The sequence below is a fragment of the Barbus barbus genome (genome assembly GCF_936440315.1).
Source record: "Barbus barbus genome assembly, chromosome: 42".
NCBI lineage: Eukaryota > Metazoa > Chordata > Actinopteri > Cypriniformes > Cyprinidae > Barbus > Barbus barbus.
This window is the reverse complement of record NC_136720.1, coordinates 23,694,143-23,721,714: the sequence shown is the minus strand read 5'-3', so window position 1 is coordinate 23,721,714 and position 27,572 is coordinate 23,694,143. Positions and strand designations below refer to the sequence as shown.

Below are 27,572 nucleotides of genomic sequence, written 5' to 3'. Positions count from 1 at the left end.
GATAAGAAATGGAAGCGTCTGCTCAAATAAAACCGACTGGTCTTTACACCCACAAGATGGCGAGATTGTTCCGTGTTCATTTCAACATGCTTTTCAATCATAAAACAGTAAACACAAACATCTCTTACATTAAACCGCAATCCTTCCTCCTCAAATTCAAATAAAATAATATGCATTATAAATTTCTACATTATTATACAATATATAGTAGGACTATAAAAAGAACAGAACAGCCAAAAAAATGCATATTCTTCATACCCGTATAATTTCCCCCTGATATACAAAACTCTTTTTAATAACAGTGCAAGGGCAGTCCACAAGAACAAAAAAAAAACAAGCACCAAACACCACCAAATAAAATGACTCCATACGACTTTCACGCTATATTACATATCGGCTGTTAATTTCACCAGCTATAACGTTGTGTATTCATTTGTTCTTTACGTTTATAGCCTATATTTTGATTGTTACCTCCTCATAACAAAGAGCCAAGCCATGCTGCACTATTTATAAGGGCGACTGCGCATGCGCAACTCCCGTTGACAGGAGTTAAATACGCACAGAGAGCGAGAAATTCGAGAATACACCTTACAGCCGACACAGCAGGGCTTCAGGGAATGCAGAAATGACTTCTGTATGGTATTGAATATGACAGCGCGAGCGGGATATGGGTGGTGTTAAAGGTGACATTCCCATGGCCAGAACCAGTGAGCACGGGCTGCTCCGCCACAAAAACAGCAAATTGGACTCTTTCCTCAAGAGGAACACCAGTCGAGATGTGTACGAGCGGATCCGGGTCTACGAGCCGTGTGTGGTGGTCTCGGACTCGGTCAAGAAGGTTTTCATGCATGTGATCTTGAGCGACGAGCGCGTGTATCTGAGCGAGTATCAGCCGCGCGCGCTGCGAGAGGCGCTCAGCTTCAGACACGTCAAGAGCATCGAGCTGGTGAGAGACACAGAAATCAATGCCTTTATCAATTTATAATCACATGCACGAGTGATTAGAAAGAGAAGGCTACAATTGATTAACGCAACTAACGAGAGAGGTTATTTCTGACTATTCAGTTTTTTGAAAGTTTAAAAAGCGTTGATGGGCATGTGAACGTTAGAGAAGACTTTATGGGAACATTCCATTTTATAATTTTGCAAACATTATGGGAATGTTGCCTTGTAAGAACGTCCAACTAAAATCTTTGAGAGAAACATTCCATGTATAAATATGTTTTTTGTGCAAACATTTCTAGAACGTTATTGAAGTAACTGAACAAACGTTCTATTAACGCTGAGAGAACCTTGCCAGAATATTAACCAATTACGAGAACGTTCCCAGTTAGCGGGCAATGCATTTACTAAAACAACACTAAAGTACACAATATAGTAAAATAACAGTAATGCAATTTGTACATCAACAGAAACTATAAGATATTGCATATAGCCTAATTGCTCAATAATAACATTAATTTGTGATATTTTGCCGACTTCTTTTTTTATTGCATCAATTTTTTATTGCAAAATTAATTAATTAATTCATAATTTAACTATACACTCTTCTGAACAGGATTCACGTGTTCCTGAAAAAACTGACAAATAAACCAATCTTTCTATCAAAAACGTTTTATAGTGAAAAACTTATATATACTTATATATTATATATATATAATATTACAGAATTTCAAAAGTGCGTTTACTAGAAATTCAGGGAACATAAAACTGAAAAGTGGTTAAAAATGACTCTTTGTGAGATCAATCTCCTTATTACGTTATCACAAATTATTTAAAAAGTCATGGAAAATCATATAAATTAATCATCCAAAAATACACGACAAGAGACTTCATTAAATTTAATTTATTAAATTTATTTTTCTCATTCTCTCACTGAGTCATTATGTATAATTATATATTATGTATTTATTAAATTATGTGAATTATTATTTAAATACATGAACTAATAATCATTTGTTATTTATTTACTGATTTACTGATATTTTATCACATACATCACTCGCCGCTGAGTCAAAGTGTTCTAAATGTCAGCTAAAGCACGACTGTCTGCTAAGACAATGCTAATTATAGTGAGGACGTCTGCTTATCCTGTCATGTTAAACTGCTTAAAGAAGGTGTGTTTGGTAAGCTCGTGTACGTACAGCTCAAAGCATGAGTCATGGAGCGCTGAAAGACTGGAAAACACACACAGATCACACATGTAAATGTCACAATTACCAAGAAATGCAATTTGACGGTCATTAACATAGATGCAAATGCATTTTCCTTTTTTATACATTTTTAATACATTTACAAAGTAATATTCTAATTGATCATTGATGATTAGATGTTATTAAACGGTCATTAGAGCGGCTTACACTGATGTAATTAGGTCAATGTTAGACTGTAAGCGTACAGATCTCTTGTCTTTCCTCACAGATCAATGATTTGCCAGATTTCCTCAGCGGACAGGATCGTGAGCGCTCAATGCATATCCGTGTTGTTCATACTGCAAAGGATCCTGGGAAAAAGAGCTCAAGACCCAAAGGATCTGTTCAGAATAAGCCACCGTTTCCATCACGAGGACGCAACTCGAGTGCCCGCCATTCTCTGGAGGGTAAAAAAGCTATTTAATTCAATCAAGAATGAATTATTAATCAGGAATGAATTAACTGTTCACAAACAGGCGATGCAAAGCATGACTACTAGAGTCCATGTTTCCCTGGACGGTGTGATGTGAAGCTGTATGTGTGTTAATCCATGAGCTCTTTGAGCTGTGGGGATGAAGCAGCAGTTCTGACACCCGTCTAACCCACACTGACATGCATGTGACACTCAGCTGTGAGTTTGTGTTCATCTTAACCGTTAGTTGCTCTTCTGCATTGAGATTTAGTGTACGGCAGAGCAGGAAAGCTGCTTAACCAGCACCGGATAATCAGCTGAAGCAGGTGATCTGTATAGACCGGACACACAAAGACACTCAGCGTTTCGACATTACTTGAGTTCATCTGTTAATGGGGAGGATTCCCTGACACATTTGCTCTGTTGCTGTGATGGGTCAATGACAGATATTTATCTTATTTGCAAACAAGCAGAAAATGAAACATATTCTCAACATTTAAACAAACAACTGCGGCAAATTAGTTATTAAGAACAATGAAAATATGTACCTGTAACTATTTTGTGTTTTCAGAAACTAATAACATATCTTAAGTTTTTTACATTTTTCAAGGTAAAATACATTTTTACAGCATTTTTAGAATGATGTCCTTTTACATTCAAAACATAATCATAATATTTAAAAATATTAGATTATTAAATATTAATAAAATATGGGACACCTGTATTTTTGTTTAATAAATAATACTAAAAGTGAATAATATGCCAAACTGCAAGGTATTTTTGTTTATTTTTGTATTTATTTTTTCATTATGACATCAAACACTGAAAAATGTATCACAATATTTAATACATTTCAATGATTGTTTATTAAAAATATATATTACAGTTTCCACAAATTGTATTATTTTAACATAATAGTTATTTAAGTATATTAAACAATAGTAGAATTTTCTCAGGACAGTTACAGCAATTTTTTGCCCCTTAAAAACATCAAAAATTAATCCAATCCATTTATCAGCAAGGAGATATAGTTAAGTAATTGTCTGTATAAGATGCACATAAATAATGTGACATTGATGTTTTAAAATTCAGGATAGACTGAAACACCATGATTTCTTGTAGAGCTACACCAAGATCATGGGTTCAATTCCCACAGATAACAAGAACGGATAAAATGTTAATGTGTAACTTGAATGCAATCTAAGTCACTTTGAATTACAGCATCCGCCAGATGTATAAATGTAAATGTAAATTTCATGAAGATTTCAAATTGTCATCTCAGATGCACCTGAACGTGAAAATGCAGTAATTGTGTTTTTTGATCCTGCAGGCGTGAATCCCATTCTGCAGTCCTCCAGCTGGAGAATCTCTCCCACATCAATGAGGTACAGTGTTAACGGCCTCACGTTCACCCGACACAAGCGTCACAATGAGCCATTCTGACGCTTTATCTCCACCTCGCAGCTTTTACTGCCTCTCGGAGCGAACAGACTCCGTTTTTAAGACTCGTTTGCTTAGCAACTCGAGCTGCTACTATACGGGTGCCACTATAAATGCAGAGATCCCACTGCTCTGTATCTCACAGGACGCTCGTAGAAACTAAATTAAGTTCTTGCTTGTGCTAAGATATCATAGATACATAGTATTATAATTTAAAGGTTCAAAGCTCATCAAGCAGAATTGTTTAACACACATCAGCATCACAAAAAAATGTGTGTTGGTGTTTTATCCAGTGACATGCAAAAGCAAGCATTCATTTAATGGATCAAAAGTTGACTTTTCGGTGACTCTTTGTATTTTAGTGCACTGTAGTTTAGAGTGGTAAGAAAATAAAATTATATCAAATTTTAAATATGTTACATTTAAATCCTGTTGGGCCTATTGGGTTGTGGAGGAGAAAATGTTCGAATTTAATGTTCCATTTATGCTGTTTAATTATGTTTGCATTTATTTTATTAAAATCCTGTTTGCGGTAACTTAGTTGTTTGTCATTAAGCATGCTGCTCTCTGAAATGTTGCAACGTGAGCATCTGAAGAGGAAATGAGGAGAGCACAGAGGTCGCGTTTCATATGCATGTTTAATGAACGCAGATAAAAGAAAGACGCATCTTGTAAACTGGAAACCGCACGTTTCATGATGATTTTCATATTTACAATATCATTTTTGCTGTTTTTGTGCTAATTAATTATAAATTCATCAGTGTTTTTTTAGTATTATTGGGGAAATTATTGTAAACTAAAACTAAGACCAGAAAACCCTTTGTCACTTCTAAAATAAAATCAAATACATTTGAACTGGAATAAATTAAAATGTAAACAAAAACCCTTAAACTTAACAGTTTTTTATTTCAGCATTTTTTTTTTTTCATTTTCACATTGATGTACTAAAATAATAATTAATTACATTAAACAATTAAATAATACATTAAACTACACATACTGAAAAACAAAATCTAATAAAAATGACCAAAACACACAACAAGATTAAAATGGGAAATCTAAAAACTAAAACAAATTTAACATATTAATAAAATGTATCTCAATGATATTAAAATAACACAGTATTATTGATTATTAGACTTTTTTATGTATTTAATTTTAGTTTATTTTTATTTATTTGTTTATTTTTCCAATTTTTGTACACACTTATGTCATTTTTATTATTATTATTATTTTAAAAAATTAAATTTGAAATTTGAAATCATTTTATTTCAGTTTTAGCTTTCATTGAGTAACTTTAGTACGTGTTTCAGTTAGCTGTCAAAGCAACATTTTAAAGTTAAGATTATTTAAATTTCAATTAACAATTGTTTTTTATTAGTTATAGTTTTAGTTAACAATAACAACCCTGATATTCATAACGAAAACTGGAAAATCTGAATTCCACTTGGTTTCCAAAACTACCATCCGCTGCTGCACACGATGTGCTGTCATGTGTTTTACACCGCTGACAGTCCATAACTTTACCGCGGTGAGCAGAGGAGGAGGACTGGCGTCATTCGCGCTGTTGCCAGGGCACAAGATGAGCAATAAACGTCCAATTAAAAGACCCTGTTTGTCTCAGCAAAACATGGCAGCCTGACGTTCTTAACGACATGTGTTTGTGCGGGAGATGCCAGCCAGAGCTCTCTGTGAACGAGTCGAACCCGACCCCAGGGACACCATTAGTTCACGTTTAGCACATATTTGTGAGAGCTCGCCATTGAGGAGTAAACCACATGGGAAGTGCTTTAAACCTTATTTAAAGCCAGCTTTTCCAAAATTTAACTATCAGTTGAAGGCTTAGACTTCAGTATGAGAAGGAAAAGTAGGTCAGTGCACCTAAAAAAGCTGGGGGAATTTTCTCTTTATCCTGCATCCTATTAGAGGAGATTGAAATGGAGGATGAAGATGGGATGGAAAGACCTTGTCTGGCATCCAAACCGTGAAGTTCTGCGCTCCTCCTCGTGGAAATGTTCTGTCAGTGCAGCTCGATTGAGGTGTTTTACAAGCAGAAGCAGCTTTTGTGCTGTTTTATCAAAGGCCCTGTTCAATTATACAGTTCAGAGGAGCTCTTTGAAGAGATCTGCTTCGTTATAAATAGATCTATCTTAGATCAGTTTATTAGAAAGTTAACCCCTGAAGTATTTTTGTTCATTTTCTAGCACATGTGAGGCCATCTTACTCTTAAAATTTAAACCTCAATTTAAAAATTATTATTTTATTTTACTATTTTATTTTAATATATTGTTTTTCTGAATATTTTAAATTAGGTTTTATTTTTATACTTTCCATTTTTATTTTCATTTTAGTGATTTTGTAGTGTGTTTTTGTCTTTTTTTTATGTCTATATAATTTTGAATGAATTTTTATTTCAGTTTTATTTTTATTTTAATGTTTCCTTGTCAACTAGTTGAAATAAAAAAACATTATATTTTATATTTATTTAACATTTAATTTATTTCCAGAAACAATTCATTATTTAATTATTTTACTTTTAGTTAATAGCCCTGCTTGCCATGTCATCAAAAGTTTTAAATATTAATAATATTATTAATGTAATATGAATATGATTATTATTGATAATACAAGTAATGTAATATTAATATTTCAAAATTTTCCCCTAATTTTTTGTCTAAAATAAAATGTGCTTTTAAGACAGACTTAAAGGGATAGTTCACCCAAAAATGATAATTGTGTCATCAATTACTCACTAAACCTGTATGAGTTTTGAAGATATTTTGAAGAATGTGGATAAGCAAACAGTTTCTGGTCCCCATCGACCCACAGTATTTTTTTCCATACTATGGAAGTCAATGGCTACCGGAAACTCTTTGTTCACTAACATTCTTCAAAATATCTTCTTTTACATTTAGCAGAAGAATGAAACTCATACAGGTTTGAAAACAAACCTGGTGGGAAATGATGACAGAAATGTACTCCTTTAAGATCTTAATCACCTTGACATGTTTGACTTTCCCTAAAAATCCATATATATGTTTGTCTGTTCTAGGGATGGTGGTCTGGAGGAAGAAGAAGTCAGCGTCATTCCGAAGAGACGTTCAGCTTCCTGTCCGAACCCGGATGTTTTGGCTCTGGCTGTGTTTAATACGTCTCCCGCTCACTCCTCCAGCTCCAGTGACCAGCGAGATCCAGTCCAGACAGCACTGATGAGGAGAACAACAACTGAGGAACAGGACGAGGAGAAAGAGCAAGAGTTACACCTTTACGCTGTGTCTCCATCATCACGAATATATCTTCACCTGCAGAGCTCCTGGAGCAGCTATCTCATAGTAAGTGTTTGTGGAGTCAGTTTCTACTCGCTTTTGTGTTTAATGGTCAATGTTCATTTTGTATTTGGCCATTGTTGCACATTTTAAGTAATACACATATAATGCAAGGTATAAAGGTTAAAACTGAAAGGCTAAAATAAAGTACCGCCACACATTTTGTATGGACGAATAAACTTAAGTGTTTCAATAAACATATAAGCTGTACATTTCCACTATATAACCCTTTTAAAACCCCTTTTTTTGTAGCGATCAACTTTGATGCTGGACCCAGTGTACAGGAAGAGATGTGGCATATCCTCCTCTTCTCCTCAGAAACAGAAATATCAGAAAATCAGGTACTGCATCTTTCTGACTGAACAGCTTGTGTTGATGTGTGTGGGCAGGCTAAGAAAGCGTCTGCTAATGTGTTTCCAGCTGGGAACGGACGTGCCACTTGTTCAGTCAGTTGAGCGGAGAGCTGCTCCAGGAGAACATCAGCCTGGAGAGACTGTATTTACTCCTGCAGGAGCTGCACACGGCCACGGACCGCAACCCCACCATCAAAAAACTCTTCTGGAGGGTAACATGCAGCTCCAAATGCAAGCAATGCTCATCCAAAAATGAAAAATTCCCTCACAAAATCTCTCTTTTTTGCTCTTCAGTCACCGGACCTTTATCCTTTCCTGGTGAAAACGCTGTCTGAAAGCTCTCAGGGCGGCCAGGAGGGAGTTCACACAGCCGACAGACTTCTGTAAGCCTCCGAATATGAAAATCAAACATGCAACTCATGCATATATAACTTACCCAGCTCACAGGAAATGTTCTCACAGCTTTCACTGATGTTTTTGAAAAGTTATAGAGCTGTTAGGAGAAAACATTCTCAACGTTATATTTATGGAACGTTCTTTTAACTTTAACGCTGAGAGAAAACATTCTGAGATCAACATTTTCGGGAATATTCCTATGATGTTACATAACAATCATAAAAAGAAAACTGGAGATTTTAATGTTCTTAGAATATTAAAAATAAACACGCTACTAAATTTTATTTTTACCCCAAATATAACGTTATTTGAACATTTAAGAAACATTTTAGTCACCTTTAAATAAGGATCCAATCACAACGATAACTGGAGATTTGAATGTTCTTAGAATATTATGAATATATGTACAAATAACGTTTTATTTGGGGTAAATAAAATTTCAACATTTAAGAAATGTTTAAATTACGTTCTAATCACGACACAAAAACTGGACTTTAATGTTCATAGAATATTTTTTTTAAAGTTCAAATAACGTTATATTTGGTGTGAAAATAAAGTTTAGCAAGAAACGTTTTTGTAACCTTTAAATAACATTATAGTCACAACAAGAGAATTTTAACTTTCTTAGAATATAAAAAAATAAATGTTCAAAAGTTATATTTTGGGTAAAAATAACATTTAGTAGAACGTTTAACAAACGTTTTTGTAACCTTTAAATAAGGTTCTAATTCTAATTCATTCTTAGAATATTAAAAATAAAAGTTCAAATAGCATTATATTTTGGGTGAAAATAATGTTAGTAGAACATTGTAAGAAACATTTTTGTATAATTGTGTAAAATAATCACGGAACGTTATAATCGTGACTCATAGCAAGCTAAACTGTCCGTGTTTATTAGATTTACAACGTCTTAATGTTCTCAGGTTGACATTTTACAACTTACAACCCAACGCCGAGCACATTTTCATGATCATTTCTGTCTGAGGTCATTAAGACGAAGACGTGTCTCTCTTTATCCTGCAGACTGTGCACTTTGGTGGTTCAGATATTAAGCCTGATGTTCAGGGAAACAGAGATCGAAGCGGCGAGGCTCGGCATGCTGACGGCCAAACAGTGAGTGATTGTACCTCTCCAGTAATACCAGTGCACTCATTACAGCTTATTTCACTGAGCAATGGCTGCTGTGTGACGCAGGGGAGCTCTTACAGAGAACATGCTGCTGGCTTTAGTGTGCAATCCTGATCTCCAGCTGCCAGACTCCACTAATGGCTCCAAATCTTCACTTAATAAGGTATAAAAGATAGTCCATAATGGAAAAATGAAATGTTTTGTTATCATATAATCACCCTTGCTTCCTAGGTGTTAGGAAAAGATGAAATAATGTTTTTTTTCTATTCATGTTCGTGATCAATTAATGTATGATAATTAAATGTAATTTCTGATAATGAAGTGTCTTTGTGTTGCAGCTGCAGCGTCTGCAGGCAGACTATCTGGATGCGGCGTCTGCGCTGCTGTTTGAGGTGGTTGTGTTCTGTCAGGAGGTGAGTAGCGTTATCTCATCTATATACATATATATATATATTTGTTTAAAAGATAAATCATTTTAAATCAAATTATCAATATAATGATTTTTTTCATGTTTCTGAATGAAGTCTCTTCTGCTCAACAAGGCAGCATTTATTTTATGAAAAATAATAAACAATAAAAATGATAATAAGCAGTAAAAAGCAGTAATATTGTAAAATATTATTACAATTTAAAATAACTGTTTTCTATTTGAATATATTGTCAAATGTAATTTATTTCTGTGATCAAAGCTGTATTTTCAGCATCATAACTCCAGTCTTCAGTGTCACATGATCCTTCAGAAATCATTCTAATATGCTGATTTCCTGGTCAAGAAACGTTTATTATTATTATCAATGTTGAAAACAGTTTTCGCTGCTTATTTGTATTATTATTATTATTTTTTTTATTTTTTTTCAGAAAACCATGCAAAAGTTTGGGGTCACATGTTTCTTTAAAAAAATCAATAAATACTTTTTTTCAACAAGGACACATTAATTTGATCAAAAGTGACCGTGGAGACATACAAAAGCATTATTTTATTTAAATATTTAAATAATATTTAAAACAAATGCTGTTCTTTTGAACTTTCTGTTCATCAAAAAACATTTAGCACGGTTTTTAATAACCGTTATTAATAATTGTGCAATGTGAAAACAAATTTAAAACATTTGTTTTAAATTGTAATAATATTTCATGACATTACTGTATTTACTGTATTTATGATCAAATAAATGCCGCCTTGGAGGGCAGAAGAGACTTCATTTAAAAACATGAACAAAAATCACAATTATTCGGTAATGTGTGTGTGTGTGTGTGTGTGTGTGTGTGTGTGTGTGTGTGTGTGTGTGTGCGTTTGTGTGTGTGTGTGTGTGTGTGTGTGTGCATATATACATCTAAATTAATCGCATCCAAAATAAAAGTTTTTGTTTACATAATATATGTGTGTACTGTGTATATTTAATATATATATATATATAGACAAATATGTTTCAGAAAAATATGTTATGTTTATATATTAAATATATTTATATATAATATAAATTATATGAATATAAATATATACATGTAAATATTTTCAAAATATATACTGTATGTGTGTGTGTGTGTGTGTGTTTATATATACATAATAAATAAACACAGTACACACACAAATATTATGTAAACTAAAACTTTTATTTTGGATGCGATTAATCGTTTGACAGCTATAATGTATACGCATATATAACACTGATCAGCTTTACTGGTCTCATTTGTGGTTCAAAGGCTAGTCGCACACCTGCTCTGGGACATTTCCTCACCATCAGCTGGGTGTTTCGATTGCTTAAACCGCATCCATTCTTAGTGAGTATATACCCGTTTCATTTTCATGCATATTTGCATGAATCCACATGATTAGCCTCCATATCAGAGCGACTGTTTGAACGAAGGTCCTGTTGGCTCTTTGGCAGCTCCCGTTCGTGGGCTATCAGGCCCAGCAGCTGGTTCTGGTTCTGTCGGGTCCTCAGGATGCGCTCAGCCCGTCTCAGGCGGTTCTCCTGTTCCAGCGCTGCCGTGTTCTGTTAGCCTGTCTGCAGCACAGCGCCTGTTTGAGCAAATACATCAGGACGGGATTCAAGGAGGAGTTCAGGTTCTTCATGAGCTTCAGATATTTTCAAGGCTGAGACACAGCTGTCATATATGTTATTATAATATCTTCTGTTTTGTATAGGTACTATGTGAAGACGTCAGGGTTGGAGGACAAACTGCCCCATCACTACCCCATCAGTCAACCTGCCCAGCGCCTTCTTTCCCAGCTCCTCAGTCTCGTTCTCCTCAAACCTTGAGCTGTTCCTCTGGGATTCATTTATTTTTTGTATTCCTGCAGATATGCCTTTGAATGACTATGCTGCACTTTAAGATTGAGTTCCAGTCTTATATTGTGTCTTACTATGTTTTGAACAGAGACTGTGTGATTTTACTCTGCCTTTGTCTACACTCAGGATTATTATCACTGTAATATGCGTAAAATATCGGAAATGTGATGGAAAGTCAATGCAGAGCATTTAATATATTCAAATATTTATAAAATAATGAACATAATATGCACTTTCCAGTGAACAAATTCAAGTTTGGCAGGCCGCTGTAATATATCGCAGTATTATAATATGAATATGAATCTTTTTCATATTTATTATGTTGTACTGTAACTAAAGCCTATTTTGGTTGGTTTTTGTTTGGATGCACTTTTTCTCTGTAAGACTGATTTTCAGGAACTCTGTACCTCAAGGCCTCAAATGAAAAATACCAATATTTGAAATAACATCTGTGTCTGTGACATTTTTATAAACGGGTGTTTTTTTCATGTGTAGTAAACAAACTGCAAGTGTATGTAAATGCAGCATTTGCAGTATAAATTTAAAAAAGTATTTTATGTGTGATAATTAGAATTACAAGTTATGTATTTATTTCTGCATAAATTTACAGAATTACAGCTTGACTGGAAGTGACACATACTGAAAATATTAAGCTATATTTACCCTGTGTGTGTGTGTGTGTGTGTGTGTGTGTGTGTGTGTGTGTGTGTGTGTCACAGTGAATTTATTTTCTTATACAAAGGTTTTTTTAAGGTGACAAAACTTCATAATAGACAAATATGATTTACAAAGAAAGCCCGGCCTAGACCTTGAATTTTATTTATTTATTTATTTGATTTTGTATATTTATTTTATACACATGCTGTCATAATGCAAAGAGTTATTTTTCAAGTTCAAGTTGAGCTTTATTGTCATTCTGCTACATGTGTGGACATATAGTGGAACGAAATGTCGTGTCTCGCAGGACCACGTGCTACATACTAGTTAAACATAAGATAAACATACAACAATGCAAGTATAAGAAAAAAAAGCATCTGACTATACATATACTATAAATACTATAACTACTATACCTAGTTGCCTAGACATACACAAACTGAGACTGTACAAGAACTTTACATATATACTGTACATGAAATTGTGCAAAAAGATAGAGATAAAAATTAAAATTGTTGTGCAGATTAAAGAGAGATTTTGTGGGATGCAGTGCATAGTGCAAACAGATTTGTAGTGCAATGCTCAAGTAAACATTTCTTATTGAGTCTTTGTAGCAGGGAGTGTTTCTCGCCAAGTCCAATCCAGCAAACTATAAATTGATAGGCTATCAATTATTTTAACACAATACATTCAGTGGTTTGTTTTTATTTCCCTCTTAGATCATAATAATTCCAAATATTTAATCATTAATATTTTTATTATGGATTTTCATATATTTTTATTGAAAATCTGTGTCTGGGGCAATAAAACTATTAATTTTAATGTGAAATTCATGCATAGATATGCATTTGACATTCATAACAAAAAGCCTTAATAAAATCTATACTAACTATGCAAAATATAAAACACTTCTTAAAAATGCCCACAGCTGAAGGCACGAATGTATATCGCTATTTTCTGAATATGGTATGAGAAATAAAGATACAATCAGAAAGTGCAAATAAAATGACATTAGTAATAGGAAATTCAGAAGAATGATAATAATTTAATTAATAGACATGGGAGTTTCCATGAGAATATAATTTTTTAAGCCTTCTCATTGTCACTCCACACTCCAGCTCGGTTGGTGACGGTAACGCACCAGAAGTTTTCTTGCCCACCGCCAATAAACACAAGAAGAAGAATAAGAAGATATGAGCACAGAACGGAACGGATGTTCGTGAGTGTTTGTTGCTACTGGGGATAGTTTTGTAAACGCACCGGAAACAGCGTGGGGTTATTGAGCATCAAGATCTTCTGAACTTGTAAGTCGAAGTTTATCTTTACGTTTGTCTTTTAAATAAACTGCGAAGCTGATATAGATTCTAAATCGTCGTTGTAAAGCGCATAAACACTGTTACATGCTTCTTCTAAACGTGACTAACTTAGTTGATGTAAGTGAATGGCGGGAGATTAACATGTGTTTCATCACTGGATTGCTGTAAATGGATACAAAACAGAGCTTAAATTAGTTTAAAATAGCCGGATATGATATACTTTAATGAACGTGATATAATAACATTTCACCAACTATTAAAAAAAAAAACATTTTGAGAGGTTAACATGTTTATCTACATTACGGTCTTTGTAGACGGTTAGAAATAAGGCAAATAGTCTATTTAACTTTACTTTGATGTAATTCGTTTTCTATTATACCTGTCGATTTTCCCATTATAGAGTGAATGACCTGTCAGCAAACGTCTTGGCTTCATCCACAGAGTAGAGAAGATGTTGAGAAATGCCTCTGCACAGGTAACGTTAAACAAACAACATGCAGAAGTGTTCATGAGATTTATTACTGGCTGACTGTTGTTATTCTGTCCTGACAGATGCTTAAACAGTTCATCCGGCACAGGGCTACAGATGCAAGCCTGATCTTGGAGAGATGTGAGTATCTGTCATTGTATGCACTGGCTTTTGTGTGATATTATTGATAAATGTCCTTCATCTTTGCTTTGTCTCTTGACAGCTATTAATCGGGTGCAGCTGCTTGGGCGAGTGGGACAGGACCCCGTCATGAGACAGGTGGAGGGCAGAAACCCTGTCACCATCTTCTCCATGGCAACAAACGAGATGTGGCGGTCCGGGGAGGGAGAACCAACAAGTACAGGTGAGATCAATCATATGTTTGTAAAGAAGCACCCGTTTCATTTTATTTGACTTCATTATTATTATTTTCTGAATGAATGTTTTTGTTTTGTTTTTATATACATAATTTATTAATAATATTTAAAAAAAGTGTATTGTTATATATATATATATATATATATATATATATATATATATATATATATATATATATGAATTCTACTTACTATTTTCTTATATTTTTATTTATATAATAATTAGATTTTATTGTTAAACTTTTTTTGTTTATTTAAATTGTTAATGTTTTTGTGTGTATATATATATTATTAGTTACTAATGCTATTTTTGTGGTTTTTTTTTAATGTTTTGTTTTCTGGATAAAAATAAATGTTCAAAAAATATTATCTGTGTACCCCTTGAACATATGATACATGATTAAAAATTGTTAAACAAAAAGATCATTTTAAAGTATGTGAGTAACAAGCAAACTTATTCTAGATCTTCTTTTACAGAAATTTATATATATATATATTATTTTTATTTTTTTATTTTTTTTTTTCAAAGAAAATTGTCTTGATGTCCTGAAATGTTTTGTTTTATTTTAATTGTTTTTTGCAGGAGATGTTAGCCAGAAAACAACATGGCACAGAATTTCAGTCTTCAAACCAGGCCTCAGAGACGTGGCGTATCAGTATGTAAAGAAAGGGTGTGTTCCAGATTTGTTTTGGAGTGATTTATAGATATAAAAATAAATCATGCAGCTGTTAACCTAGAATCAACCTTATTTTCAGGTCTCGGATTCTTGTGGAAGGAAAGCTTGACTATGGAGAGTACATGGATAAAAACAACGTCAGGCGACAGGCAACAACTATTATCGCTGGTCAGAGTTCACAACAGACTATACATGTCTCAACTGCTTATTTTTTATGCTTTGTTTTTGCTTTAATAGTTTACCAAATATCATTTGTCTCTTTCCACAGATAATATTGTGTTTTTAAGTGAAAATCTGCGAGAACAGTGATGAAGATGCCTTCCTGGACATTAGGAACCAAAAGAAGATATTTGATATAGTGTTACTCTGCTCACTGACATTAACCTCTGCGTATCATTCTGTCTGACCTTAACAGTCATACATAGACATAAGAAGTGGTGTTGTTTGTATGACTGTCTTATTTCCAACAGAGGACGCTGACAGATGCACTTTGACATGTAAACACTCTCCAGAGCCATGAACTGGATTGGACTCTCTTTGTATGAGAAGAAATGCTAAATGTCCCTTTTTTTGTACTTATGAAACATAAAAGCATCATATTTGAAGTTATGTCTAACCAAATCACTTCAAATTAGTTGTAATATCATGCTAATGTTCATAAATGTAATAGTTTGTCAGTAAAGGATTTGTTTTGAATACTTATGCCATCCGTGTCTATATGATGTGATGTAAAATGTACAAGACACCACCTGGTTTCAGAAATTTTTTAAGAGTTAGCTTTTGAAACAGAAAACAGTAGTTTCATTTCTTTCTTTTGTTTTTCAGTTTGTCTATTTGTTTGTGCGCATTTTACTAATAGTGTTATAGTTGTTTAATTGTATGTTTTAATCTGTTTTTCTTAGTGTATATATTATATGGAGGCTATCTTAAATGCAATTTTAAAATGAAAGTAAGATTACTTTTTCGTAGTATTTAAACATGGACCTGAGGCGGTGCACAGAGTTTGGTATTCTTGGCTTTATACGGTTTGTTAAGAGATTATGCGTAGTCGCCTTTAATTGGAGCAGATTCACGTCAATCATACATTAGCGTTCTCCTATTGGTCAGACGGGCTGTCCGTCTTCCTTGATTATCGTACGCTCTGAGTGAGCGTTAAACGTAGCAGACACTCTGATTGGTCGCGACATGGATTCTAAGGGGCGGGGCATTGGATAGAAAAGTTTAGCATTTTTAATATGCGTAGTGTTTACAAACAGCGTAACAAAACGGAAACTCCTTGAAAAGCGCATTTAATAACATTTGCTTGGAAACATCCGAAATGTTTCCTGAAAGTATCACAGTCCACAAACAGTCCTTTGTAAACAAATGTTGCAACTCCCATCATTGCCCCGCCCCCAAAATTCCTGCTCGCCTGTGAAGGGGCGACATTTCTCAAGGAAGCTGAGAGGAAAGTTCGGATAACACTGGCGACAGACGCGCAACTTACACCCAACTTTGCGCTGACAGCACAACATTCACTCCGAATCGCGACCTGACGAGAGTTTCGACGGATACTCTGACAAATAGTCGTTTGTGGAGTCGTTGAAGCGACGCAGATCGAGGCATGGAAATAATGGAAAGCGGGGAGCCGTTTTTACAATGGGACAAAAATCTCAGCGAATTGTCCGAACCCGGAGAAAACGACATCTTATACAGCACTGTAAGCATGAATCATCTTATAATGCCGTGGCACCATTGCCATCTTCACTTACACCGTTATAGCATGTTTTGATGTGTTGCAACTAGTGTCAGATCACCCACAATGCCTCTAAACCTCATAGTTTAAGCTTTTATTTGACTTGGTCTTTCACAGAGACACTCTATAGGAGTCTGTCAGATTACTAATGCGCCTTTGGGTTCCTCTTGGCTCCAAAGGATAAAGTTCAGATGGTGCAGTCATCCAGTGACTGTATGCAGTGCCACACAGAGCAATGCAGATAAGTCCATTGGGATAAAGTCAGAATATAGTAGTCAAAGCCTTGAAGAGTTGCTGCAGGTTATGTAATAATAGGGTTGTGTTCCAACTTCTGCTCAAAGGGGCCTCTACTTACAGAATAATTAGGGGGTGCACAGTCGGGTAGTTGGTGCTTAAAGATCCATGTACTTTTTGTTTATTCAATATGAAAATTTTAGGCTAAAATGTACATGAATGCATAAGGTAAAGTGTATTTTGGTCTCATGTTTGTAACCATTTTAAACCCTTTTTTTTCTTGCACTTAATGCCAAATGTTCACAATTTGCAAATGCTGCACGGAAGCGCTTCTGAAGTGGCATTTAGGTGTCTTTACACACAGACTGTTTAATGCTGCTCAGAGGGGGAATGAATGCATTTACACAGATGCAAATATAACTATGCTTTGATACAAGGGCTTGAAAGCTTGCAGCATTGCAAGTCACACCGCAGAACATGTTTACTCCTAAATTTATGATCCTCATAGATGAACAGTACTTCAAATGAAGTTAATTCCAGATGTGTGGCATGTTACGAGTGGTTTCTAAGCCGACATCCCAATTAAATTAGCAGACACAGCACTTAACGCCTGTCCAGACGGCATCAAAGCCAGCGTTGGAGGTGCAGAAGTTTGGTCTGTCTAGGATTCATAACCCGGCAGTATCAGGGCGGTAATGTACACTTCCAGGGGAACTATATATGCTTTGTAAAGGTTGTGAAGGGTTCATATTCTCCTTCACCTTTAGAACAGAACGGGGTCTTTGTTTAAGGGCCCCCTCTAAACGCATACACGCTCCCCCACCTCATGGGTCTGTATGTGCCGGTTCCCCTCACTTTTACATTTGCTCCCCAGGGTTTGTTGACATGGAATTCCACACAACAATGCAAACTGTTCTCAGTTAGAGAGAATAGAGCTTGCTTTGTGGGTTCAGCCTGTTGCATATGTCTGTTATCGTTATGCATGTTGCATGTGGGCTGTTTCCTTCTGCATTATAATTCAGCTGCGCTGTCATTGCCTGCCGGATGATTTTCAAAATTGAATTTACATTCTAATTTTTAAGGCATTAAGGTGATTAAGGGTAATATTTAACCAGTAGATACTGCATCTTCATAGTTTCCCAGTTAATTGATTGCATAAGAAGTGCAAAATTTGTTTGGTATGACAAGTTTTCAGAAATGTTGTTTCAATATGCAAATGTGGCATTATATAATTAAATATGCACTAATTTGCATACATTTCCAGAACAAAAATCTGAACGATGTTTAAAGACCGATTCTTTTAGTTGTCACAAAGTTTTTTTTTTTTTTATATTTCTCTTTTTATCGCTACATGAATCAGAAAATGGAAGTCGTGGTGTAATGGTTAGAGAGTCGGACTCGTAATCCAAAGGTTGCGGGTTCGAGTCTCCGGCCGGCAGGGATTGTAGGTGGGGGGAGTGAATGTCCAGTGCTCTCTCCACCCTCAATACCACGACTGAGGTGCCCTTGAGCAAGACACCGAACCCCCAACTGCTCCCCGGGCGCTGCAACATAAATGGCTGCCCACTGCTCCGGGTGTGTGTTCACGGTGTGTGTGTGTGTGTTCACTGCTGTGTGTGTGTGTTCACTGCTGTGTGTGTGTGTGTGTGTGTGTTCACTGCTGTGTGTGTGCACGTTGGATGGGTTAAATGCAGAGCACGAATTCCGAGTATGGGTCGCTATACTTGGCAGTATGACACTTCACTTCAAATGCTGTCAACAGCTAGAAAAAAGTGCATTTTTACCATGTTTTTGGAATGTGTAAAATCAGGCAAATGAGATATGAACAAACCCCTGTGTAAACATTTTTAGAATATTAATGGGGATAAATCTGTGAAGTTTCGTGGGAATGGCTTTCTGGCTTGTAATTTAAATCTACACATGCAAAAGATAAAGTGCATCAAAATAAAGTGTGTTTTGGATGTTTTATTTCCACTAGTCTGAAACAGCATGCTATGTAAAGACAAATGCTAATGAAGAAGCAGTGTTTTTGCTTGTAGTGTCTTGACTTAATGCATGCACACCTGATGTGTTTGAGGAATGCAAACATGCCCTTTTTATGATTAATAGGCCTAATTGTCTTCTGTAACCGATAGTTGGGATTATGTCTTCATTCATTGTCAGCTTTCTATTAGGAAGAACTTGTATAGAGGGTGTGTGTTCATACCTTCCTGTAAAACAGGGTTTTTTGCCACTTGCTCTTGAACTAAAGTCTCATCTATTATATTTCAGGTGGTTTGAAATAGTAAAAATAACCCAAGGCTCATTCCCTGCTTTAGGATGGGGGTTAAGGAGATGCTGAGGGGAGCAGTTGGACCGTCATGCTCAGCATTTCTTAGTGCTGATGATCACAGCCGCACGATTAGCATGGAAAGCACATTATCTCATGCTTGTGGCAACCAGATGTACTTTGCTGGCCCGATGCAGAAACCAAAGCGAATATGAGGAAATGCACGCTCTTGTGCACTAACCTGTTTGTTAGTTCTTCATTTGTAACCTTTCAGCTATAGTAGTTCATTGCTTATTTGCATATCTTTAGTATAAGAATATCTCATTTGTCCCAGCTGATGGTTTGATGATATCATCAGCTGATAACACATTTAGGTCAATGACCGGATCGTTTTTCAGGGTAGTGGGCTTTCAAAGAAATAACATTCATAGAAATCAATCAGCCTGATCTATTGCTGATACACTGGTTATTATTACTCATATTGAGTTCAGGTCATTTTGACCCAGAGATGATTTTCTTTTTCCTAAAAATGCTAGTTAATGTTATCACATCTGAACAGTGGTTTCCAGTGAACTAGGGTTGGGTGATTTAATCGCTTTATATTGTACCACGGTAGAAATGTGTTAGCTGTTGGAGAGTATGTTATACCGGTTGCACTGTTCAACATCTGTATATTATTTGCACATGACAGCAATGGAGAAACGTGGATTAATGTGAGAAAGCAGAGCAGGACGTGTCCCAAACAAGTCAAAGCATGGGAGAACTTTTAAAGGTGTATTAAAGGGTGTAACACGAAGCTGAGTTTAGTTGTTTATGGCAATGGCAAATTTGCTGTAATAATCTAGAACTGGTGTGTGTTGACAGGTTGGTGTATATCAAATCACCTTCAAATGTAGCTCATCTAATGATCAAATTTCATAACTTTTTGATAGCCGTTTCAATATTTTTCTTAAGCATTTTTGCATTTATGCCAGACTTTTTGTTATGCAATAAATGCTTAGTTATTTAACATATTGACCAGCTTTTTGTTAAAATTCCTTCATGAATAACATTACGATAAACTGCTAAGACATAAAATGACTCCTACTCTGACTTGTATATGTATATATATATATATATATATATATATATATATAGGTCAGCTGTCCCTCTCTGTGACCACACACACAGTCAGTGACATTAAACACTGGACTGATGAGGATATCTTAAGAAAATAAGACGTCTGTCTTGACTGTAGAGGCTGTGTCTGGCTGTAAACACTGCACAGGAGTTTGGCCTCACATTTGGGCTTTTTTTAAAACTTTGTATTTTTAAAGTCTCATGGGACAGATTGAAAGGTTTCAGTGTTCAAATCTACATTTACAATTTAGCATTTTTATAGGAAGTGTATATATACATATACAGTCATGGCCAAAAATATTGGCACCCTTGGTATATATGATCAAAGGAGGCTGTGAAAATTAATCTGCATTGTTAATCCTTATATAGTTTGATTAAATTATTAGTATAATAATTCTAAACAGTGTTAGTATAGTTAACTAAAACTGAAACAAAACATTTATCATTGATACACATATATTTGATACACATACTTTATATATATACATTTTTAAAATAGTAAAATATTAAAATAATAGCTAGAATAAATTATAGAAACAATAGTTTTTTAAACAGGGTTAGTATAGTTATCTAAAACTGAAACTAAAATTAAATGAAATAAATGTTAATAATGAATATAAATATAAAAAATATCAGTTTTAAAACTTAAAACAATTTACTAAAATGGAAAAAATAAAAATAAAAACTGATGAAATATGAATAATAATAAAGTTTTTAAATTATGATATAAATTACGAGAATAATTCATATAAAAAAAATGCAGCCGGCAAGAAAACACCTAGCAACAACCCAGAACACCCTAGCAACCGCATAGCAGCGTACTAAAACAGAAAATCTTCTACATATAATAGATGATTTAGATCAGGTCAGTTTATCGGCAGCGTCCTGGTCTTTAAAACGTGTGTGTTCAGTGCATAGCATGTCAGGACAGCCTGGTCTTGTGTTCCTGAGCTCTCTGACATTTTGATAACATTTGTCACTCAGGAATCACGTGGTGTTCTGATGACTCAAGCTATAGTGACGGGAGGGGCGAGTCTGTAGTGAGAAACCCCTCTGTGCTCCGTGTGTTGGGCTTCTCCTCTCTGCTCTCTGTGGGACGGGTGGATACAGACTCGGCCTGTTCTTCAAGAGGGCAGGGCTTTCGTCCGTGGCTCATGCAGGCTGCATCATTCTGCGACACACATTCTTGCACTCTTGCTCTGAAAGGATGGTTTGTATGAGCTGCAACTTGAGCCTGAAGCTTCGCTGAGCGCACATATATTCATTACTCATTATCGCATCCCAATTTATTCATCACCATCTTGTGGTTTCACTCGGTCTTATCTGCCCAGTCATTTTAAGAGCCCGTTGGAGGCTGAGCTCTCTTTGATTCAAACAATGTATTTTGGCGGTGAAGAAGTTACAATGGAGGTGCTGTGATGCAGTAAAGGTTATTAGCTTTGGGAGTATAACATTGCATGAGAACCTCGTTTTTTCTGTGAGCTGCGATTTTTGTCTTCGTAAGCAGTCTATTTTTCCTAATTTATCATTTGTTTATTGTCAAAATAAAAGGGGAATTTTTTAGTACAGTACTTATAGTCAGATCCTGAGACTTCATGGTCTTGTCATTTTATATTATTTTATATTACAGTGTATGTTTGCTACATTATATATTTAGCAAATATATATTATATTATATTATATCTACTGTATTTACTTTAAAAATGAAAAATAAAATATAACAATTTAATTTTTAATGTAAATAAATTAATAAATAACAAGTTAAAATAGTACATTTTTGTTTTATTTAGAGAAAATCCAACAAACATTGAATTACATTTTACAAGAAGATACATTTTTTACTTTGAAACAATTTTCAGTCAGAAACTGCTAGTAATTTCACAAATAATTACAAAGTAAATCCTACAGCAATTATTTTCAATTTGCCACATTGTTATTTAAACAATTGTTTATTACCGTTTTAATACATTTAATTTAATAAATCCCGTTAATTAAATACATTTTATCCCCTTATTATTTTTAATTTGATAGACATATCAAATGCTCAAATATTTTAATAAATAATAAGTCTGACATGAGTGCCCAAAAAAAAAGAAAGAAAAAAGGCTTCACAATTGAGCTAAAAATAAAGACTCTAAAAAGTTAGACTAATATTCTAAAACATTTTGCTTGTATTTTCAGTTAGGTCTATGTTGTTAGTAATCAAATGTTTTTGCAAATAAACTCATTTGCTGCTTGTGTATTGGTCATGTAGGGTGTCAGAGTTTTCCTGTTCCTCCACTGAAAGAGCAAACAGATTGGTGATCAAGTGTTTCCAGTTAATCCAGATTTGATTTATTTGTTATCTGCTGTCACTGCATGTTTACATCCAGCATCCTTTAAGGTCACCGTTGGCCAGATGTTGATTCTAATGGAGCCGTTTCCTGGACCCCTGGAGCTCCAGAATCACCAAACACTCACTGCAGTCTCACTCTCTGTCTGTGGGGGGAAGGGAGGATGGGACAGCCCCGAATCTGCAGGACGTGTCCGGTCATGTTGTGAATTAGCAGCACAGTCAGTCACTATTAAAGGGATAGTTCACCCTAAAAGGAAAATTTGCTGTTAGTTTACTCACCCTCGGGCCATTCAAAATGACTTGCAACACTAAATTAAAACCCGTACCTCCTGACAACATATTGAGGTCTTAATATAATTGTGTATATGTGACATCATTGCAAGATTACGAAATCAAACTAGTGAATTGGTTATTTTAGCCAATTAATAGAATCAAACTGTCTGAATCAACCAGTTTGCAGAAAATAATTTCCCCATTTGTCTGAGGCTCTGGAATATGTTGTAAATAATGTTCAGTTTCTTGCACAAGCCTATCGTTTCGCTCCATAAGACCTCAATATATTGTCAGGGGCCACGGGTATTAATTTTGTGTTGGTTGCACACTTTTTTTGACTCTCAAGTGACTATAGCTGCTGACTTGCATTTTATGTAGGACCAGGGTTTCAGCGAAAAATCTTTTTACTGTTCTACTGAAGAAAAAGTCACCTACATCTCAAATGGCCTGAGCGTGAAATTAGCAAGTTTTCATTTTTGGGTGAACTATCCCTTTAAGGCCTCTTTCACTGAATTAAGCTGAAGATGACACACATTTCATGGTGAAAAGTTGCACAAGCCCACACTCGGAAAAATGACTCATGGAAAAAGTTGTGGTGGGATTTCTCTTGGCACTAACTAAGATCTGCAAAATGAACTTTAGGATAAGGATACAAAACTTTTCCCAGACTGCTTTTGTCCCTTATTCTCTGTCCAGATTGTCCACTCAACCACTAAATGGGACTTTCACAATTAATGTTATTTAATTGTGAAATTAAATCGACTTTAATGTTATTTCCTTTTTCAGATTAGTATCCACAAGCTCTTTCCAAATCTTGAGCGTCTCGCAACAATTCATGGAATTTCACTCTAGCTTGTTGATTATATATGAGCTGATTATTATTACTTTACCCTACGTATTGATGTAGTTAGTGGAAGTTGAGCTGTTTTGGTTCACAACAGCATTGCAGGCACACATTACACTCTAAACAAACATCCTGTATGGCAGGTTAACTCTGTATTTGGGTCAAAGAGACCCTTGCAATCCAGCTTAATGTCACTTAGCATTGGCTCCTGTCCTGGAACACCACTACTTAATAATGAGACATTTCTTGTACAGCAGAAGATCAGTTAGAAGAGATCCGTCAACTGTGCTGGAATTGTTTCTGCTCCAGTTCAAAATAAATGGATTTTTAGTGGCTCATATCAGTGAGTCAGATGTATAAAGTGTGTACCGGTGCGTAAAGGACAAGGTCCAGCCTCACCAGCGCTGATCTTTGTCTCCTGCGGGTTGGTCTTTCCTCACATCTGTTTTGCTGCTTAAAGGGTTGCGTCATCTGTGTCCACGTTTGGCTTATAAACTTCCTCTTCCTGCGCACACATTCACGGCCCCCTTGAGAGGATAAAAAAATTACAGGCCTCTGTCTGAATCCACCAGCGCCACTCCCAGCGTCTCTGTCCTCACAACTCTCTGAACCTCCACGGCTCCAACAACTATTCAGATTCTCCAGCTGGGCAAAAACTCAAGAGTCAAATTGCAGTACCCTGCCCCCAGTGAAACCACATGTACTATACACCCATCCAAACTACGGACAAAGAAGCTTTCACTCAGAAGCCACCATGCGCTCGTATTGATGGAGTAGGGCACATCTTAATCTGCATACTACCAAACTACTCATACTATTTCATTAGTGTACACTGTGTATAGTGAACAAAATTGTAGAATGCTCAAATATTAAACAGGGCGATTTTTTTCTGTATAGTGATCGTTTGAAAACTATTAACATTTTTATAACATATATAATTTATATATAGGCCTATATTTTTGGTAAAAAAAATAGCTTACATTTTTATATTATTTTAAACATTATTTTTATTTGGATTTATCAATACACCCACATATTGGATTTATACACACACATATATCTTATTTAAAAATAATAAGTGTATTTTATTATATTTTATCATATATAGATACGCACACACACACATATATATATTTAAATTTTTTATCTGCCAAGAAATATTGTATGATTTTACTTTTTTATATTATATAAAAAAAATTTAAATTATATATTTTTTTTACATTTTAAAAATGAAATTAAATATATTTAGGCATGAAATCACACAAACTATCCCAGAATATATACTGACCATAGTTTTCTTATTTTCGTTTTACTCTAAATTGGCATGAAAATGCAAAACAACCTGATTTCCAAGATGATAACTGTGTATGTAAGTGAAGTATTGACTGTGCAGTATGCAGTGCATTTCTATTCCATTGCAGTAAAGGAACTGATTCCAGACCAGGCACTTAGACGTGATTATTTCTATCCTCAAACCGCAGGAAACCTCACGTCTGTCCTCCTCGGCGTGAATGCTGTCTTATGTTCCTTTTAGAGAGAGCAGTCAACACCCAGCAATTTCCAGCAATCATCATAATCATCTCATCACACACTCAAGATTGTCAGATGTAATTGCATATCAGCCGTGACTGATGCAGAAACGACATAATAATACAGTGTCTTCGTACGACCATAACCATGTGTGAATTCATACAGAAATGACTGGTGCAAATGCATCCAGAAGATGACAACTATGACATATGTCACACAACTTGAGGACTACTCCTGACCTGATTTGCACTGCTGCCATTTTTGCTTCCTCATGCTACATGAAGCGTTCACCTTAAGTGGCCTTGGAAATGCTTGCCGTTTTCTTTCTGTGGTTTTAGCCCGAAGAAGACATTCCAGAAAAGCTATTCTTTGCCAAATTTGAAGTTTAAGCGAGTTCAGAAGAGAACTGTTTATGCGAACACACTTAATGTGTGTTTTTGGTGGACGGCAGACTCTGTAGAAACATCTGTGACCTGCATGCATTTCTCTCCAGACGCGTTCTCACCGTGGTGGGCGCAGACAGAGCTGCTGTTGAGTAATAAAAGTGGAAAATGTAGAGCAAGGCATTCCAGAGCGACTTTGTCACTTGCATTCTCAAATGGTTTCTCTCTCCTTGTTGCCTTATGTATTGGTTTAGCTGTTTTATTGTCTTTCTCTCTCTGTTTTTTTGACTTGGTTAACCTCTGAGTCAGTCTGGAATTGATCCCATACGCTGGCTTCAGTGCAGAATCCACCTCTTTCCTTCCTAGTTTGCTCAGCTTGGCCTCGTTTAACTCATTTTTCTGACATCTTTGCTGGCGGCTGTTTTCCGAAACCTTGTGAACTGCCTACCAAGACGGCATTTGTTGTACGCAGCTTTCTGTTGGTCAACGTGACCAGTTTGAACCCGTTACCAAATCTGTGTATTGAAATGACTAAACACTGAACAAAAGTGTCCTCAAAAAAGGCAGCATTGTGTATTTTGTGGAGAATGCAGTCCCATAATTCATTGCAAATGTGAAAGACAGAGTTTCTGCGGGTCTTAAAAGCTCTTAAATTAGTTTTGGTTTGCTCTTCTTCAAATTAAGGTCTTAAAATGTCTTAGTAGTGGAATTAAGTATTGCATGCAATGAAAAGAATACATTTCTTCCTCAGAAATGTTTTCCAGTTGACATATCTAAACATCCTTAAGTCAAGATAAATGTATTTGAGATGCAAAATGAAGATAGCTGAAGTCTTGTTTTCTAAGAAATTGAACGAAATCAAGTGTTTCTGCTTAAAACAGGAACAAACATCTATGAGTAGAGGATGACAACTTTTTTTCTTTGAATTAAGTTGATTTTTCTGAGCCTATTGGTGGATATTTGTGTTTTAAGCATAAACTTACTTCAATTTGATCAATTTCTCAGAAAATATGACCTATTATTATGTATTTTGATTTAGGAATCTTTGAACAATTATTACTTAAGACTTCTTTAATAGATCTTAAAATGATCTTTAAAAAGTCTTACATTGGCTTTCCTCAAATCTGCTGAAACCTTATTTTTATATAGTATTTTTATATTTTAAGTATTGCTAAAAATAATTATATCTAATTAAAAACCCAATATGTGTGTGCAAAACACCAAGTATGCATTTTTATGCTTATTAGAGTTACGCCAACTCTCGCTTTGATGTAAAGTGCAAAGTTGACGAAGAGCTTTCAAAATCATCTCTTTCTTCACTTAGGGTTAAAATGAAGATGCAAAGCAGATCTGTCTTTTTTTTTTTGGGCCAGGCCTCAGTCTTGTTTTCTCTCGCTATGAACATGAACCCTCAAATGACAATGTTGACAGGCCGTTCTGTTTATATTTAGTGTGAGCCAAGCTGATCTGCTAAGTGGCCGTGAAAGAGTCAACTGTGCAGTGTGCACTTTAGCTTGTGTGCATTTCAGTTACGGATAGATATTGCCAAAAATGGCCTCACAGTAGGCCATCAACTCAAAGGGAACAGTCACAAAATTCTGCTTTTGGTGTGTTGCTCGTCTCATTACAGTCAGTCAGCAGCGCCGAGCATCACGTCCCGTTCTGTCAGGTTGTGCTAGTCAAAGCAGTGTTGTTTGATCTTGTAGTCTGTGTTTGTTGGCTGAACCCAGAGCCCTGCGTGACTGTACCCTGCTGGCTGTGCAGATGAACAGATTTCATGTTTGAATGTCTGCGTTGCATTGACCCTCTTCTT

General features: G+C 35.4%; 3 protein-coding genes across 3 annotated transcripts in view; all 3 read left to right on the top strand.

Annotated features, from left to right (window-relative positions):
• The first annotated feature begins 512 nt into the window (after positions 1 to 512).
• Positions 513 to 11,981, top strand: LOC306861731 (uncharacterized protein C12orf56-like). The gene is made up of 13 exons (XM_079404154.1): positions 513 to 946; positions 2,422 to 2,599; positions 3,935 to 3,989; positions 7,097 to 7,376; positions 7,623 to 7,711; positions 7,791 to 7,935; positions 8,018 to 8,106; positions 9,143 to 9,232; positions 9,314 to 9,410; positions 9,586 to 9,660; positions 10,952 to 11,029; positions 11,137 to 11,315; positions 11,397 to 11,981. The coding sequence occupies exons 1-13, from the start codon at positions 668 to 670 to the stop codon at positions 11,509 to 11,511; spliced, it is 1,749 nt and encodes a 582-aa protein (XP_079260280.1). The 5' UTR covers positions 513 to 667; the 3' UTR covers positions 11,512 to 11,981.
• Positions 11,982 to 13,369: 1,388 nt separating this feature from the next.
• On the top strand, positions 13,370 to 15,820 carry LOC306861212 (single-stranded DNA-binding protein, mitochondrial-like). The gene is made up of 7 exons (XM_079403359.1): positions 13,370 to 13,502; positions 13,915 to 13,989; positions 14,067 to 14,124; positions 14,207 to 14,347; positions 14,944 to 15,031; positions 15,117 to 15,205; positions 15,306 to 15,820. The coding sequence occupies exons 2-7, from the start codon at positions 13,966 to 13,968 to the stop codon at positions 15,344 to 15,346; spliced, it is 441 nt and encodes a 146-aa protein (XP_079259485.1). The 5' UTR covers positions 13,370 to 13,502; positions 13,915 to 13,965; the 3' UTR covers positions 15,347 to 15,820.
• Positions 15,821 to 16,279: 459 nt separating this feature from the next.
• Positions 16,280 to 27,572, top strand: part of LOC306861802 (cyclic AMP-responsive element-binding protein 3-like protein 2) — a 28,092-nt gene continuing 16,799 nt past the window's right edge. The window contains exon 1 of the mRNA XM_079404285.1: positions 16,280 to 16,736. Within this exon, the coding sequence (XP_079260411.1) occupies positions 16,641 to 16,736 (96 nt within the window). The 5' untranslated portion in view covers positions 16,280 to 16,640. The remainder of the gene's footprint in view (positions 16,737 to 27,572) is intronic.

Excerpts from the sequence above, each read along its gene's own strand:
- LOC306861212 (XM_079403359.1), top strand. The coding sequence starts at position 13,966 with ATGTTGAGAAATGCCTCTGCACAG. Across the intron at positions 14,348-14,943 it reads GGGAGAACCAACAAGTACAG|GAGATGTTAGCCAGAAAACA; the intron begins GTGAGATCAATC and ends TGTTTTTTGCAG. Across the intron at positions 15,032-15,116 it reads TATCAGTATGTAAAGAAAGG|GTCTCGGATTCTTGTGGAAG; the intron begins GTGTGTTCCAGA and ends CCTTATTTTCAG.
- LOC306861731 (XM_079404154.1), top strand. The coding sequence starts at position 668 with ATGGGTGGTGTTAAAGGTGACATTCCCATGGCCAGAACCAGTGAGCAC. Across the intron at positions 3,990-7,096 it reads ATCTCTCCCACATCAATGAG|GGATGGTGGTCTGGAGGAAG; the intron begins GTACAGTGTTAA and ends TGTCTGTTCTAG. Across the intron at positions 9,661-10,951 it reads TGGTTGTGTTCTGTCAGGAG|GCTAGTCGCACACCTGCTCT; the intron begins GTGAGTAGCGTT and ends TGTGGTTCAAAG.